The 16652-nt window shown below is 37.1% G+C and overlaps 1 protein-coding gene across 7 annotated transcripts; it reads right to left on the bottom strand.

The window, feature by feature from the left end:
• Positions 1-796: 796 nt before the first annotated feature.
• Positions 797-16527, bottom strand: LOC119081333 (nucleosome-remodeling factor subunit NURF301). 7 transcript variants are annotated; one of them, XM_037190126.1, is made up of 18 exons: positions 16383-16527; positions 14488-14972; positions 10081-14424; positions 9877-10012; positions 9576-9814; positions 9478-9513; positions 8889-9352; positions 8416-8821; positions 7924-8328; positions 7330-7722; positions 7010-7155; positions 3446-3683; positions 3007-3383; positions 2402-2595; positions 2151-2339; positions 1721-2084; positions 1571-1655; positions 797-1315 (listed from the first exon to the last, which is right to left on the bottom strand). In XM_037190126.1, the coding sequence occupies exons 2-18, from the start codon at positions 14786-14788 to the stop codon at positions 1110-1112; spliced, it is 8523 nt and encodes a 2840-aa protein (XP_037046021.1). In that variant the 5' UTR covers positions 14789-14972; positions 16383-16527; the 3' UTR covers positions 797-1109. The 7 variants fall into 7 exon arrangements, with proteins under 7 accessions (XP_037046021.1, XP_037046020.1, XP_037046023.1 ...); XM_037190125.1 differs by having other exon boundaries at positions 800-1315; positions 3001-3383; XM_037190128.1 differs by having other exon boundaries at positions 893-1315; positions 2402-2526; positions 3001-3383.
• Positions 16528-16652: the final 125 nt, after the last annotated feature.

Genomic DNA, 16652 nt, shown 5'->3' with positions numbered 1-16652 from the left:
GGATATGAGTTCCAGAGTTCAATTTTGAAGTGGCATTTCTGTTGTTCCGTTGTTTGATTCTTTTAAAAAACAACATGATGTGATCCGTCTTTTTCGCTTCCTTTGCAGTAAAAATATTTAAAAAAAAAAACATGAAATCAAAAATTTGGAATTTTCGACTTTTTCACCGGCGACTAGGCCCGGACGCCGCCAGAATTTTATGTTTATTTAATGAAATGTTGAACCTCAGATGGGGCTCCATAACGCCATCACGTGTTTTTAATGACTTGGTTTCATAAAAGATGTTTGTTGGTAGTCATGAATGTCATGATTGGTATCGCTGTAAAGCTCAGTCCTCAGGCTAAACAGTAACTATATTTTTGTGATCAAATAAGTCACCAGTTGGGTCCAAACAGTTTTCGAAGCTTTCCGGAGGTCCACAAAAAACGAAAAATCGATCTAATTAACAATTTTCCCATCGAAAAAGTTTCTTGTTATGTTATTCTTACTCCTAGTGCCGCCCTCTACAAAAACCACTAACAACATTTCATGTCCGTCCACGAGAGGTCGAATAAAAAAAAATTCAAGCTCACCGTGTCCTAGCTTAGGGTCAAAATTTAAAGTCGTAGTACGCAACGGGTTCTTAGTTCACTTTCATTTTCTTATCGGAATGTTGGTATTCATAACTGTCAAGCAATTTCTTAAAATCTTCGATCAGTCCACTCGATTGTACCAGATTTGCTACGTAAAGGGAATGTGAATGTTGGGCTACATCTACTAGCTAGGCTAAGTCGATTAAAAAACACGAAATGTTCATTTTGTTTTACAATTTTTCTGTAATTTTTCATCAAATTCTATGCACAATGTATCCATCTACCATTGAAAGTTTCGGTAAATTTTTGATGTTAATTACAAACATATTTCTTAATTTCAAATTTTTGTTTGTTTTGTACCATCTCTACGTTACATTTTCTTCAATATTTCATAAATAATTTCTTCATCTTGTTTTTCTTTAAATTTTTACATTTTCTTTTTCAATAAAAATTATTCCAGATTTATTATACAACTTAAAATCTAAGTAAAATATTAATTTTAATTTTAAGCAAATTAATTAGTTAAAAGAGTTTCCATTACGGTGATTTATCAACTAAATTATCTCGAAAGAATTTAATTTTCTGTACAAAATAGCCTTCTAGACTCTCGGCGCAACGATAGAATTGTGATTCTTTCGGATTGTAGTAGCGGCAATTGTCGAATATTTTCGTCATATCAGCAATGAATTCGGATAGGGTTGTGTAACTCCGTTCATTGATTTTCGCTTCGATTTGTTGAAGATCTGTAGAAGGGAATCAAAATTGTAGGCTACTCATATATTTTGGGAGGCTAACTCTGTCTAATATCATTTAAGAAGTGACAAAACGTATCACCAAATATCCTACTTCTATTGTTCAAACTCTTTTTTTTTGAGTTCGCTTCTTGTACTTCATTCATTTTAACACATATTTCACTGTAACGAAATTGTCCGAAGTTGTCGGTAACAGATAAACAGCCGATTGGATTGAAATTAGAAAAAATTTGTAGAATTGCTTACCCATGGGATCCTTGATTACTCTGTAATAATCAGGGGCTTCATGAGGATCAACAGGCTCCATAAATGGCCACGAACTTTTATGGCTCTGTAACGGAATTACAAATCTTATAGTCGTATCATACACGTCAATCTCTAGCAATGTTTTTTTACCTGAATTTGCTTGATTAGTTTTTTCAAATTGTCGTACTCCAATTGGCCCAAACTTTTCATGTTAGCAAAATTCACAGAATTATTACGTTGACAATTCGGACAAATGTACTCATCAATGAAATCAGCTTCGCTTTGCAATATTCCAACGCATCGTCCGTGAAACCAGTCCTGGCACTTATCACAGCAAATGTAAAACTGTGACTCGTCATACGGCTGACGACACAAACAATACAGTTCTTGGGTGTCGCGTGCATGCTTACATTCGCTGCAAACGAATTCCGTTAAGTTTTTCGAGCCTTCTTCGGTGATGTCCACACATTCGCCATGGAACCAATTGTTACAGAGATCGCAACCGACATAAAATCTAGATGTTTTACGGAGAGAATTTATCAATCGGAATGTTAGGACGTTATCAACCAATGAACTTTACTTTGAATCGTCGAAAGGTGTCCGGCACACACAATACAGTTTCTCCTTTCTCTTTGAAATTCCGCTGTTGTTCGAAGTAGCAATTTTGGTGCTACCCTTTTTACGACCCGTTGATGTATTGCCCTTAGATGTTGTACCAACGGTTGGCGTAGTGGACGACGCAGCTTGTTTGGTTGGTGTTGGCATTGATCTAATCGTTGAAAACAGAGGTCAGTAAAGATTTAAGCTCGAAACATTTACTTTGATCTGTACCTTCGCTTGGAATTGCCACTGCTTGAAGAAACGGCACTTTTAACCTCTTCTTGCTTGTTACGTTCCTGTTTTGCACGTGCCGTTAATTCAGTGGCTAATTCCTTTTGGATTTCAATCTGTAATTCCTTTTCAAGAAGAACACGTTTCTTCAGTATATCCTTTTTCAGCTGTTCCTTATGACGTATTAGTCGAATCTTTGAGTAACGAGAAAACTGTTCGCATTAGATTTTCAATTTTTGTGAATTTTGAATATGGTTACGGTAAGTTAGAGCTCCAATTTTTGAATTGGTACTCTAACGTTTGTAAAACTAAATAATTGAGAAAGAATAGACTACCAGCACTTCGATAGGAAGCAATGTCCATTATATTTTATTATCTACCTAGCAGTTAACAGTTGGTTTTGTTTATTATGGACGACATGGTAAGGATTAATGTTGATTGGTTAAGTAGAAGCGTGTGTCAAAAATTGAAGTCTTACTTAGAAAAAGTGACAAAGACAAAGTCACATTAAAGACCAATCAACACTTTTACAGTTTCATGCACCCAGTTCTCATTCACACGCACAAACCATGTAGAAAAGAGAGTAAAATTGCTCATACCTTTACCTGAAACTGCTGCTGTTGCTTCTTCTTATCACTTTCACGTTTAATAGCTGCAAGGCGTCGGTTATTCATAGGCGTCTCTTCAGCCGGTGTAATCTTACTACTCTCACCGACCACTTCCGATTTACGTTCGGAATTACTACTGCCTTTGGGTGGACGTCGTTTGGGTGTTTCCAAAATCCAGTCGTCGTCATCGTGACGACTGGATGTACGCTTCTTTTGTGAAGTATTCGATTTAACTGGTGTAGAGTATTGCGGCACTGGACTGGGTGCAACTACAGGCTCACTTTTCATTTGCTTTTCCTGATAACGTTGCAAATTCAACAATTTTTCTTCAATTTCTGGATTGAGATTTTCCTGTTTAAGGGCATTTTTGATTGCTGTTGAGACAAAAGTAAATTCAGTATTTTTTGTTCGATAATTGATACGGTGGAAAATTTACTTTGCTGTATGTAGTCAGCCGTCACCACGAACGAATCATCTTCATTTAAATTATCTGGTTCCAATGATGTGGTGTCTGCTGCATTTTCTTGCTGGTTTAGTTGTTCGTTCTTCAACTTATTCTGAGCTAAGACCTTTTGCAGTTCTTTTTTAACGTCGGTTGTTTGTACAGCAGATCCGTTGAACAAAACTTTTGTGGGACTTTGGGGTGCAATGTTTGTCGTTGTCGAGACAGACGGCTATACGAAAAAGTTACTGTCAGTAACAGTTGAAGAACTATACAAATACAAACGAAACAAAACACCCACATGCAGGTACCCTACAAAAATCGACCACTTTCTGACAAATATTTTTGAAGAAACTTGATCCGAGGGCGCAGCTGAATGTGAAAGAAGGTTTGTTGGTTTCACTACATATTGAACACAATATCCATGATGCTGCCCGATTCAGATTAATAATTTAGAATTGCAGACATCCATTCATAATATGACCGTTGCTCAGAAAGAGATCTTTTTCATATATTTTATTAGACTTTCGGTTAACTAATAACGATTCCCGATCATGACAATTTTAATTTTACAAGCGAAGAACGATAGGCAAAATACGAGGAACGGTAAAATCGAAAGTTTATCGAAGACGAGAACATGACATTGATTTAATGGTGGGTATGATAATGATATATGGTCAGGCATCCGTAGCTTCTGTATCGACTTCGACATCCTAAGTTGTATCTTCTTTCATACTTTCAGATGATTCAGTCGTAAGAAGCTTAATACCACCAATGGACGTTTACCGATAGCAGAACGATTCCAATGAAAGAAAAGTGAGCGAATCGTGGAAGACAAACCTACGGTTTAAATAAAACCAATTATATGCGTCATGATATGAAAATACACGAAATCACACTCCGAAAGTTACCATTGCGAGACCATTGCTTTTTAGGACAGTACTTGCAAACATTCCAAGGCTGTGAAACGTACCTTTCCTTTTCAATGAGTACGAAGTTGAAGCTAACTCTCTCCCTCTATCTCTCTGCTTTGTATATTTTGTGTCTTTCGTATCATGACGTATATAAAATGTTGTACATCACATGGAGAACCACTCAAACCCATTATGCGTGTGAGTTCGATTCGCAAATCTTGAGAATTAGTTTTACTTACGCCTTGCCTTCGTCTCGAAAAACACATACGTACGTAAAATAATTCTCTTGTTATACGAATGCACGCAAAATCAGGAATTTTGAGTGTTCGCTCCATGTGATGTATATGTCTCTTTAAACTGATATGGGGGACATTCGACCAAATTCAATCGATAGGAATAGAGAAACAGGAGGACTACCATGAGTGGGGTAGTTTTTTTTTTAAATTTTATTTACCGAAATGGGAATAGAGGAGTCAGGTGCACTCTGAACGTTGAGTGATGTAGTTTTTTTTTCTTCTCTATTTTACCTCATTTTATGTTATCTTCCAAGTATTATGGAGGTACTTTACTAACTAACTTAATGCTTGTTTTTTTTTCTTCTTTAAATTGAGTTTTCTTTAAATGTGATGTCCATTTGATTGGTTCGGGCTTTATTAGCTGTTTCTATTTCTTTGCGAATTCATTTTTTTTAAACAACAAACGAAGTTCATCTTCTTCCAAATAATCAAAATCGAAAATGTAAGAAAAGTTAAAAAGAAATAAGAAAAATGATAGGAAAAACTTATTTAAAAAAAATCAACTTACTAAATAAAAGTTGTGTATTATGCGTCCCATTGTTCAACAAATCGTTAAAATTAAAATCAATTGAAAACAATTAACCGAACTTTTTTCTTCCTTTTTTTCGTACATTTAGATACACGATCAACAGGTCATAACACATTTTGTATGCAGTCAAATTTGTTACTTCTACACTTTAGTTGAGTTACGTAAAATCATATTTTAGTCGCAACTAAAGTTGGAAGTAAACTTCGTTTTCAACAAACGAAAACAACAAACCAAATGCAAAAGGCTATTATTGATTTGAATTCAATTTTTTTTTGTCTTTTTTTAAAAGCGCTATGGACTGTTGAACGTATATTAGGCAAATTACAATTAAAAGTTTTTCTTTTGTTCTTTTCTTTAGATGTATCATTTCTTTGCAAAAATAAATGTTACAAATTGTTGCATAGCGCTTTTGCAATTGTAAATGTGTGATGAAAATAAAATACAAAAAGATAAATCTACAATTAAAGTGACAGAGAAAATTACAAAAAAAAAATAATGAAACGGAAATATGGATAAATGAAATGTGGGTGGGTATCATAAAAGTGGTGGGTTGTTATACAATAATCTGAATGAAATTTACAAAAAAAAAAAAAATTAATTTCGTTTCATGGAAGCAAATCGAAATCGAAGTTTAATCCATTTTGATTATGGGGAATTATTACTTTTGTTTGGTTTTGAATTAACTGATTAATTGATTTTGTGTGACAAGGAATTATAAAATGGAACCCATAACCAACCATAACAAATTTAAACGAACAAAAAAAGTGAAAAAAATAAATAATTTTCTTTTCCAAAAATTTACTCAATCCAAAAAAACAAACATTTTGTTAGTCTTTGTTACTCAAAATGAATAAGGTTCTCAGTTTTCATTTTTTATTTTGTTTTTTTTTTTTAAATTTTTTTTTATGAATCAAAAACAATTTAGTAATGTTAATGAATTTATTGCAAAAAGCGCACGTTTTACAATTTGCTTATTTATATATTACAGTAATTGGTTTTTTTTTTCAATTAATTTTAATTTATTTGATTGGAATTAATTAACGAAAGAGAAATTACACATGATTTTACAATGATTTACGTAAATAAATTACATATAAAATAAATATATAAACTTTTGAATCAGTTAAATGGAACTTTCGACTAATAAAAGAAAGAAAGAAATTTATCGAACAAAAATTATTAGAATAATAAACCGAACATGGGAATATCAAAGAGAGCTTTTGATTATTTTTTTTATTTCGTTTTGTTTGTTTATGGATAATTTGCTGAAGATAAATTATCGGAGTTATCATTTTTCTGTATCCCCATTTTCTACATTGTCAATTCATAAAATCGAATCAAAAATTAATTTACAAATGTCCTGTCGTATATCCCAAATGCCGTATGTGAAAAATTCAAGTTCCTTTCGTTTATCATTTGCTTACGCATTCGAGTTTTACAGTTGTGAATCAACTAAATGTTATCGTTCGTCTAACCTAATTTTTAAGAGTTCCGCTAAAAAAATTGACATACGGCATCAATGGCTAAACACAGTATTTGTAAGCTGTCAAGAATGTCGGTTCTAACACTTCAATTTAAACAAAAAAAAAGCTCGTCGAAATAATGATAATGGATTGTGTAAAGTAAGTAAAAATAAAAAATTTATAAAATTCGCTCAGTGGTCAATTTTTAAGTGTAAAAATTCGTCAATTGACATTTCTTAACTGGGTGGTTGAAGATTTTGTGGAAAATATTTTTTGTTTTTTTTTTGTCTTCTCAATTCTAAATATTTTGATTTCTGAAGATGTTCTTTTGGTTTATCATTTTAGTAAATACTCACTTGTTGATGTTGCGGAGGTGATTGAACGGGGGTAAGTGGTGGCGGTTGATTCGGTTGCGATTGTATCGGCTGTGGTGGCTGAACGGCTAGGTAAATTTTTGTTGGTGTCGAACCCAAAACTCCCTGCTTGCCACTGGTTTCTTGAGCTGTAAATGGGAAATTCGTTTGCTGATTATTATCACCATTGCTATCACACTCATTGACTCCATTCACAAAAATTAAATTGATCAAACATTTACAAATAAAGCGAAGGAACGATTGTGACGATGAAATATAAATAGAGAAACGAGTGCTAGAATTCACACAAAACTTCCACTTACCTTTAAGTAGTTGTTGTTTGACTTGTTGTTGCACAAGTGCCAATTGCTGAGCTGTGAACTCATTACCAGTCAATCCCTGCAATACTATACGCGGCCCTTGAACAGTTTGAATGATTTTTGCCGTTACACATTTGATAACCGTTCCTGGTGGTTGTCCTTGCAGTAGCTTCTGTTCAGTCGATGGTTGAATATTTTGTGTTGATTGGGTGGGTGATAAAATGAGCTGATGCTGCTGTTGTTGTTGCTGCTGCTGTTGCTGCAGTTGTTGTTGTTGCTGCTGCTGCAATTGTTGCTGTTGTTGCTGCTGCAGTTGTTGTTGCTGCTGCTGTTGTAATTGTTGCTGCTGAAGTTGTTGCTGTTGTTCTGCAGCTGCTTGTTGCTGTTGTTGTTGTTCTAAGAAATTATAATTTTGAAAAATTTGAACTCGCTTGTATAAGGTAGAACAAAAGAAAATTCGATTAAGAGGACGAATCGATCGTAAGTTAACGCAACAAAACCTAGATATTGTCGGAATTTGTTATCCAAGAATATTCCATCTTAAATCGACCAACTAACGACTAAGTATGTATCAATCGATGGATAGAAAATATTTACCTGCTTCAGCTGTTGTAACAACGTGCGCTTTGCCATCAATTTGTTTAATATGAGCCACAATCTGCCCCTGATTGTTACCTAACGGCTTCAGGATCAACTGTTGCCCGTTGACAATTGCCACTTGAAGTTTTCCTTGCGCTAATTGTTGGGCAATATTGGCATTGCTGACATAAAATTGCTGATTTTGAATAATTTGTTGTTGTTGTGGCTGAGGTTGTTGCTGTTGAATGACCTGCTGTTGTTGCTGGACCACTTGCTGTACAACCTGCTGTTGTTGAATGATCTGTTGCTTGGGTTGTGGAGACTGTTGCTGGACAACTTGTTGAACCACTTGCTGCTGAACCACTTGCTGTTGAACCACTTGTTGAGTTGCTGGCTGTTGTTGTTCAGTGATGATTGTTTGACCTGAAGATACAAATTGGTTTTTCAATCGAATAAAGTCAAACATTGACAATTAAACGAAAATGTTTCTGGACTCGTGAAAGGTCTTACCTGGTTGCAATAATATTCGCCGTCCACCAAATATTATTTGCTGTGGTTGATTGGTGGTATTCACGAACTGCTGAACTATTTTTCCACCCGACATCAATGTCGGCGATTGTTGCTGTATGACCGTCTGTTGCTGATTGACTGGAGGTGACTGCGGTACTTGTTGTATAATTTGTTTTTGTGGAGTCGATGCAATAACCACTTTATTTTGATTAGCTTGATTGATGATAATCTTTTGTGCGGGTGAACCTTGGGTCAACAGTTTTTGAAGATTTGTTGTTGGCTGAATAATTTTCTGTACAGTGTTTGTTGTCGAAACTGGCGTTTTTGCCAATATCTTCTGAGCGTTGTTAGTGGCCATTTGGATCTTTCCTGGTGTTGAAGTGATTATTTGCCCGCCAATCGACACCTGAGTCAGAACAAAAAATTGAATTAAAAAATCTGTGAGTTTAGATTCGCGTACAAGTTGAACGTACTCTTTGAGTGGTTGCTGGTTTAATGACCGGTTTGGATACAATGGTTGAAGATTTTGGCAGTTGTTGTCTAATGACAACTGGTGTCTTTACTCCTTGAATAACTTGCGGAGATGATTGTGGAATGGTTTTCGTTATGATTTGTTTTGGTGTAGTAGGAACGTTAACTTTCATGACCGTTTTACCAGCAGCTGGTGCTGGTGACGTGGTTAGGACGTGTAATTTTCCATTTGGTAATTTGATCAGTTGCTGGCCAGGATTGAGACCACGAACCATGACCTTGTTGTCGGGACCACGAATGATCTGTACTTTTTGCGTAGTACCAGTTTCGGTAGCTGTGGCCGGTGACGAAATAACAGCTTGTTTCGGCTGTGGAGCTTGGATAGCTTGCTGAATGATTCTCGTGGTTCCATCCGGATTTTTAACCACAATTTTCCGTTGTCCAATGATGTGTGGTTTTGACGCATCTGAAATTATAGTGTCGCGGTGTTAGTATTGATATCAGCATTTTAACAACTGATCTGTGGCAGGTAGACGTTAGAAAGATTAAGTAAACGGAAAAAGTTTATTCAGTTCATCTGTGCAAATGTACCTGTTTCTTTATTGTCTTCCTCAACAGAGGTGGAAGCTTGCATGACAAGTGAGTTTTGTTAGAGTGAAAAGATTTTTTGTTCATTCAAATTAACTTACCGGTCTGTTTCTGCATTTCAAGTGCTCGCTTTTGATGATGGGCTGCACGCTGTAAACGCAACTGTTGTTCAAGTTTTTCCTTAATCTCTTCCGGCGTCGCTTTGTTCGTGACAACCACTTTAGCGCTGACCGTCGTATTTGATGGTGACGATGTTGAGGTTGAACCAATTTCCAATGATCGAGATGGAGGAAGTTTTCCAGTACTTTGTCGAGTAATCGGTTGTTGTAATGTTATTTGCCTAATGAAATTCGATTTTAGTTTGGGACGTGAACGATTGAGATTTGATAAATTTGAACTTACTTCTCGCCGAATTGTTTGATCTCCCACAATTCCAACTTGTCTTCATCCACCCATTCTTCTGTTACTTGCGGCTCCGTTTTCTGTGGAGACTCTGCACGTTTTCTTTTACGCAATCCAGAGCGTATTGAGGTGAATTCTAACGAATGAAAACGCAACCATTTTACTGATACGAATTTTTACCACAAAAAAATCTGAAAAATTTACCTCGAATAGTCTTTGGCAATTCCAGTGGGATGACAACTTTCCGTCGAAGATATTGAGTCTTCTCCGAAAATCGACCACAATGTCGATATTTCAATATTTCTTGTGACATAATTTCAGTCTCAGTAGTAATTTGATTCTTTCCGTCGGATGTCGGTGGTTTGGTGGCCATATCGTCCCATTTCAAGCAACACCAAATAATACGCAATTGTAATGCTAAAGCTGATAAAGTCTGTACGTTCATGGTTCGGAATACCCAGCACGTTTTAAATAGTGGACGAGAGCATGGATACGGCCAAACGGACATGTTTGCCTTGGACAGTTGATTGAAACCGGCCAATGTTGTTTTTCCACTACTTCTGGCCAATTTGACGAGTTCGTGTCGTTGTACAGTCATCAGAGATCTAATACCGCTACGAGTTAAATAATTACCGATGACTGGATACTTCATTACACCGACAACTTTTGGTTTAACCGAAGATTTCTTCTCGACGACGGCTTTATTTAAGTAGATCTTTCCTTTGGTGGATGTGGTCGTGTACACTCGTTCTGTGGTACCATCAGGTCCGTACTCAACAATTTTTGTTTCCTCAGTTTTGACTGACTTTTTAGCATTAACTGCGAATCGACGATTCGGATGATACACGTAAGTGGATCGTTCAACGGTTGCAGTATTTGTTGTAACACTGGTAGCGCGTCGATTGTTTGCCAATGTTCTCTCTTGAGATTTGGATTTGGTGCTGGAGTTTGACTCTTCCTCAATGGAACCATCATCAAATTTGGTTGTCGTACGACTTGTTGTAGTTGTAGTAGTGACGGTAGTTTTTGATTTTATATTTCTGCGAGATGAGCGGGTCTTTGATACATTGAATTGGCTGTCGGAACCATCATTACTTAACGAAGCGTCTCGGTCGATATCCATCAATGATTGATTAACATTAGTTGATTCGACGTCGATATCGTTATCGAGATCATTTAACCGGGGACGTTTAGCAGGTGGAAGTTCATTCATACTGACATCAAAATTGTTCGCTTGAACGCGTTCCATTTCGTCTTGCACTTCTTTAGCAGTGGGTTTGATTGGTTCTTCAATTTCCATGTCATCGTTCGTAATATGCTTCCATTCATCTTCCACATCAACTTTGATCTCGTCATTCGCTTCCTCTTTTGTGTCTTCTTTCGACTCTTCTCGCATTTCACCTTTCGGCTCTTCTTTTGTTTCATCTTTCGTCTCTTCCTTGATCTCAACCTTAATTTCATTCTTAACTTCCGCTTTATCGTCCTGAGACTTCAATGTAATACATTCCATCACATCTGTGTTAGCATAAGAGTACGACGTTCGAATGGCATCATTAAAATCCTTCAACATTTTGACCGGATCGTCGGGGATTTTTTCCGTTGTTCCATTGGATTGTTTGGATTGACGTTTACCGTTGCTCAGGGATTTTTTATTGCCGACATTCATTATAGCGGCAACGGTTTCCTCAGACCCGTTACCTGCTGCGTGTGCTTTTCTCAACAGCAAAATCAAATCCCGTTTTACTCGAGACCTTTGCAGACAGGTGGGTGAATAGCAAGTAACGACGCTGGCTTGTTGCAATGAAAACACGTTCGAGTTGGTGTTATTGCACTCTTTGGAATAACATTTGTATCCCTTTCCAAGCCGATTTATTTGGCCGAATTGAAAACGCGTAGCCTGGATTTTCTTTGCTAGTTCCATATCAACGACTGCGGTCTTTCCTTGAGATGAATTTGACGTTGCTGCAGTGGCGCTTTTATTTCCGATGATCTCGTTCAACTGTTTTTCAACCGGATGAGGAACGGGCTTTGCAGGTGTATCATCATTTCCAACGTCCAGAGCTTCATCCACAGAACTGCTTGCAAGTTTTTGTTCCTCACTGTCGCGTAGACCGATACGGCGTGCCAGTAGATCATCCAGTTTCGATTTCTTGGCAATTTTTGGATAGAGTAAACGACCTGAAGCAGTTAAAGCACGCGAAACGTCGATGGAATCGAACTCGTTGAGAGTTGGAGCCAGAGTGATATTTTTAAATTCATCTGGCCTGTTGTCAATGTCACCGCCATCGCTGAATGTTTTGAAGTATTCGAACGTACTCGATCGGACCTCAATAACTTTATCCACATCACCGTCCTTTACATGAAGCATGATTTTGTTGGGATTGATCTTGTCGATGGCAGCATCCTGAATATGACTCCTTCTACCATAGGACATCCAAATCCAACCCCACTGTCCATGGATACGATACTCTTCACCTTTCTGCTTCCATACTTGATGTTTGAATCCCAACGAATATTTTACAAAATTTACAGCCAATCTATTGCGCTCCTCTTCGTCATCACGTTCACGTTTTTCTCGCTTTTCCAGTTTCTTTTTCTCTTCCCGTTCTGCCGATGTAATGCGTTGCAGTTTAGTGTGACCCAATTGTTCGTGCCACACATTGGCGAAAATTGAGCCTTTGAAACATGCTTGAAGAATGGCTACTACTCTGGCAAAATCTTTCGGTTTCGAGCAATTTGCAACGGCTGCTACCCATAGCTTACGCAATGAACTCCAATTGACGTGCATAAACGGCGATGAAATGGCTTGCTCTAAGGCAAGTATGGTTTGTCTTAAACTTGTGATAATACTGGTTTGTGTCCCATTCAGCACTCCATTCCACTTGAATTCGGAGGCTGTTGTCAACGAAAACTTGTGGGATAAATGTCGTTTCTTGTCGCGTTCCTCGTTCCGTTGAGGCTTGTTCAATGCAATCGTATTGGTGGAGAATTGATTGACGTAAGTTTTGAATGCATTTTCCATGCCGAGTCGAAATAGTAGAGTTCCATTGGATATTTGCGAAACTTTTTGTCTTGTCAACATTGTGTCCGAATCAATGCCAAGTTTGCCTAGATCGTCTTTACCCGTTAAGGAATTTTTACGCTTCAGTTCGTCGACATTTATTACTTTCTGAGTTATTGTGCCAGTCTTCAACCTTGTGTTGTGTCTAGGTGGACTGACTTCGTCAACATTAATTTCTTCCTCATCATTTTGCTGTTCTTTTACGGGCTCTTCGGTTTCCTTCTCTTCAACCGGCTTTTCCTCGACATCTGCAACATCTTTTTTATCCAACAACTTTGCAATGCTCTGATTCTCAATTTCCAGGTAACTTTTTTTGTTGCCCTTATGCTGTTCAGTCATTTTCTCCGTTATTTTCATTTGTCGGACAATTTCATCTTTGAAGTCAGACAATTCACGGCAAAGTGATAGCTCCATATCCTTTTCGTCAAGTTTCGACATCAACAGCTCGAACTGCGCTACTGAACTGTAGTACCAATTTTCAGTGCCATCCTCGGTTTCGACGAAAATGCGTCGAGCCACGAACCAATACTTTCTGCCATGCCGATCGTAGCCGAGATGCTCTTGCCGGCACAGCATACCCTCTTTCTCCTGTGTCGATATGCAATCAGACACGCCTGACAATTGATGCGACTTGCAAATATTGCACTGCCAGTCTTCCGTCGGTACGTCGACCATTGGTGGATCCACACATTCCAAATGAAAAACGGCCGGACATGTTTCACAACACAGCAAATCGCCCAAACGATGGCAAATGCGACAATGGTCATCATAATGGATGGGACCTTCTTGAAGTAGATTGTCACGTACCGATGTCGTTCTCAAGAAATGATCGGTTAGGAATTCCAACACTACCATTCGATCGGCTATGGATGTGAAGGGATACTCCTTGGTCGACAATATGTTTAGAACGTCTTTGTCGAACGAGGCATCACTTTCCACATAACATCGCAATACTTCTGGCCAAGTGACTTGATCAATTAGATATAATGTAATGTTGACGCTGTCCTTCTGATCCAGCGGTCCGAAATGCGTTGCTTGTGAGTCTTCTTCGCGAAATATTGCCTTCATCAATGCAATGTGGATCTCGATAAGCAGAGCGCTTTGTTCATCACTTAAAAGTGCTGCACAAAAATCTTCCAAACGGAACGGCGACAAACGAACCAAATACTTGAATCGTCGCATAATTTCATAAATGGATGTGGCCTTGAGAGCTTGCGCTTTCGGTATAAGCAAATCATCGGAAGATTCTGGCAATTCTAACGGTACAATATCCTTTTGCTGCAACCACAGCGGTTCTGGACTAGGTTGTCGTGGTTTCGTTGTACCACTGCCATTACTAAAGCTACTAATTGAAAAATCACTTTCGCTGTCGTGATCTCCAGTTAGACTTTCAGTTTCACTTGGCGACATAAGCATATCATCGTCTGGATCGTGTTCATCGGACGAATCACCAAAATCGGAACCATATAGATACTCGGATTCAAAATCTGCAATGGAATAAAAATTTAAATGCCGATACTGTTCATTTCAAGCGTTGCTATCAGACTCACCTTTCTTCGAATATGACGAATTTCGTGATGCACTCGGCTTTCCCCTTTTACTAGCACCACGGGTATTACTTCGTCGACCAGCTAAACGGGAAGTTGATGGCCTGGAAATACTCGGTCGACTCACGTCACTGTCTTGCGGTGAGGAAGCACGCGAACGGTTCGGTGTACTTAATTGGGAATCGGATCCCCGATTCATCAGATATTTCGGTTTTTTTACTAAATGATATTCAAACTTTGACTTTCGGTCCATGGACGGAGTTTTTGGTGGCCGTCCACGCCTCTTTGCACCTCTTCCCGACATTTTGGTCAAACAATTTGATTGGTTTACTGTTTTGTGTTGTTTCTTTAGTCTCTCTGAACAAATTTTTTTATTTTTTCGATTGCTTTCACTGATGTCACTTACATTTTGAGAATAAAAAATGGATCAACTTTACACTTGTTAATAATCACCTCTTACAACACCTTGAATTTGATTTTATTTAAATCTGAAAAAAGAAACGAAAAATTTGTTTTTAAGTTTGTTGATCTAAATAACGTTTTGGCAACAATTTTTTCGTTATATACGTATTAAACCATCTACTCTACTTTTTCCAAATACCTGAGCCTAACAATTGTTATCAATTCATGAGAATTCTAATGTTCAAATGCTCAAAAAATCGACCGAAGAAACTCTGAGTAACATCAAATCTATCGAAAAATCGGATGTTTTCCCCCTAACTTACTATTAAAACAAATGTTCCAATTTCAGGATGATGCTAATTTCATATTTTTGAATCGAACCTTATCAGAAATAGCACTATTGTCGAAACACCAAAGAAAAAGTTGCAATAAAAGTCTAATAATCGTCCGATTGAGACGATTTAAGTTAAAAAAAATTATAATTTCTTTTAAACATAAAATATTGCAAGAATTTCGATTTAAGCGTTTATACCATACAATCCCCCATAGATCGCCATTGTAACCAACAAATTTACGAAAAATAATATTGGAAGGAAAATCCCGGTAAAACTTCACAGAATGTAAACACAAAACTAAGCAGCAAATGATTTCACCTTATTTTGTTGGATTTCGGTAGAATTTTCAGTTCTATTGGTGATTGCACCAAGCGTGCATGGCACTTTGTCCCCCCGAAAAGAAAATAAATTATAGACAATTTGTTTACAAATACTGTACTGACGTTCCACATGTCACATCTTTATTTCTTTTTGGGGCGAATTGAATAATTTTATGTTGCAACTAACAGCCGAATTTCACTTTTTGAACGCTAAAGACGCAGGCAAACAAATTGTACTTACGACGCGAAGAACTGAAATGACTGAAAAATTTACGAATCTAACGACGCTGATTGGCTGAATTTCACGGCGAAAGAAAACGCCATCTTGGAAAAATCGTTTGAGTCTGCCAAATTATGCGAGAATATTCGCAAAAATATTTTTTCAAAACGTGAATTTCAACACTCAATTATCGTCGGATTAATTTTATAAATTAATTAAAATTAGGGAATCGAATTTCCAAATCGATAAATATTACTTCCGATTTTCATTGAAATCGAAATTGTTCAGCCAATCAGATTTGTGCGACAATGCGACAACGACAAACGCCATCTCAACCGACATTTGAAAGTTAATGAAAAACTTCAAATTATGGAAAATGCATTAATAGTTTGGAAAAACCAAAACAAACCGAATCTCATATTGTTGTGCCCTCACTTCCAACACATTGCACCCAATTTTTTTTCATCAAAAACACTTAATATAAAAATTTAAACGAAAAATCGACATCTTCCTTTTATGAATTAATACTACGTGAACTTCCGACAAAAGCGAAAAATGGCTCAAACGAATAAAATAACGAAAAAATTGTTTTCTAACGAGAAATTAGCAAAATTTAATTACACATAATCAAGAGAATTGTAACTGCGAACACTTAGAACGGTTTCTGTAATTTATATTTCATCAATGTTGAATATTTACAACTTTTAACACAGCAGCTGAGCGAACGAATCGCGTTTTGCCAAAAAAAATCTTGAAGTATAATTTCTTGTGTGTGAACTGTCGCGACATCTGTCACGGAAAACGTTCACTTTACAAAATGGAGCCGTAAATGGGTTTACATGATGGAATTGTTTGGCGTGTGTCGCTTCGTGGGAAATTCAAATTTATTCT

Source organism: Bradysia coprophila, unplaced genomic scaffold (genome assembly GCF_014529535.1).
Source record: "Bradysia coprophila strain Holo2 unplaced genomic scaffold, BU_Bcop_v1 contig_358, whole genome shotgun sequence".
NCBI classification, from domain to species: domain Eukaryota; kingdom Metazoa; phylum Arthropoda; class Insecta; order Diptera; family Sciaridae; genus Bradysia; species Bradysia coprophila.
Note: the sequence above shows the minus strand (reverse complement) of the source record. Positions and strands in the feature narration are given on the sequence as shown.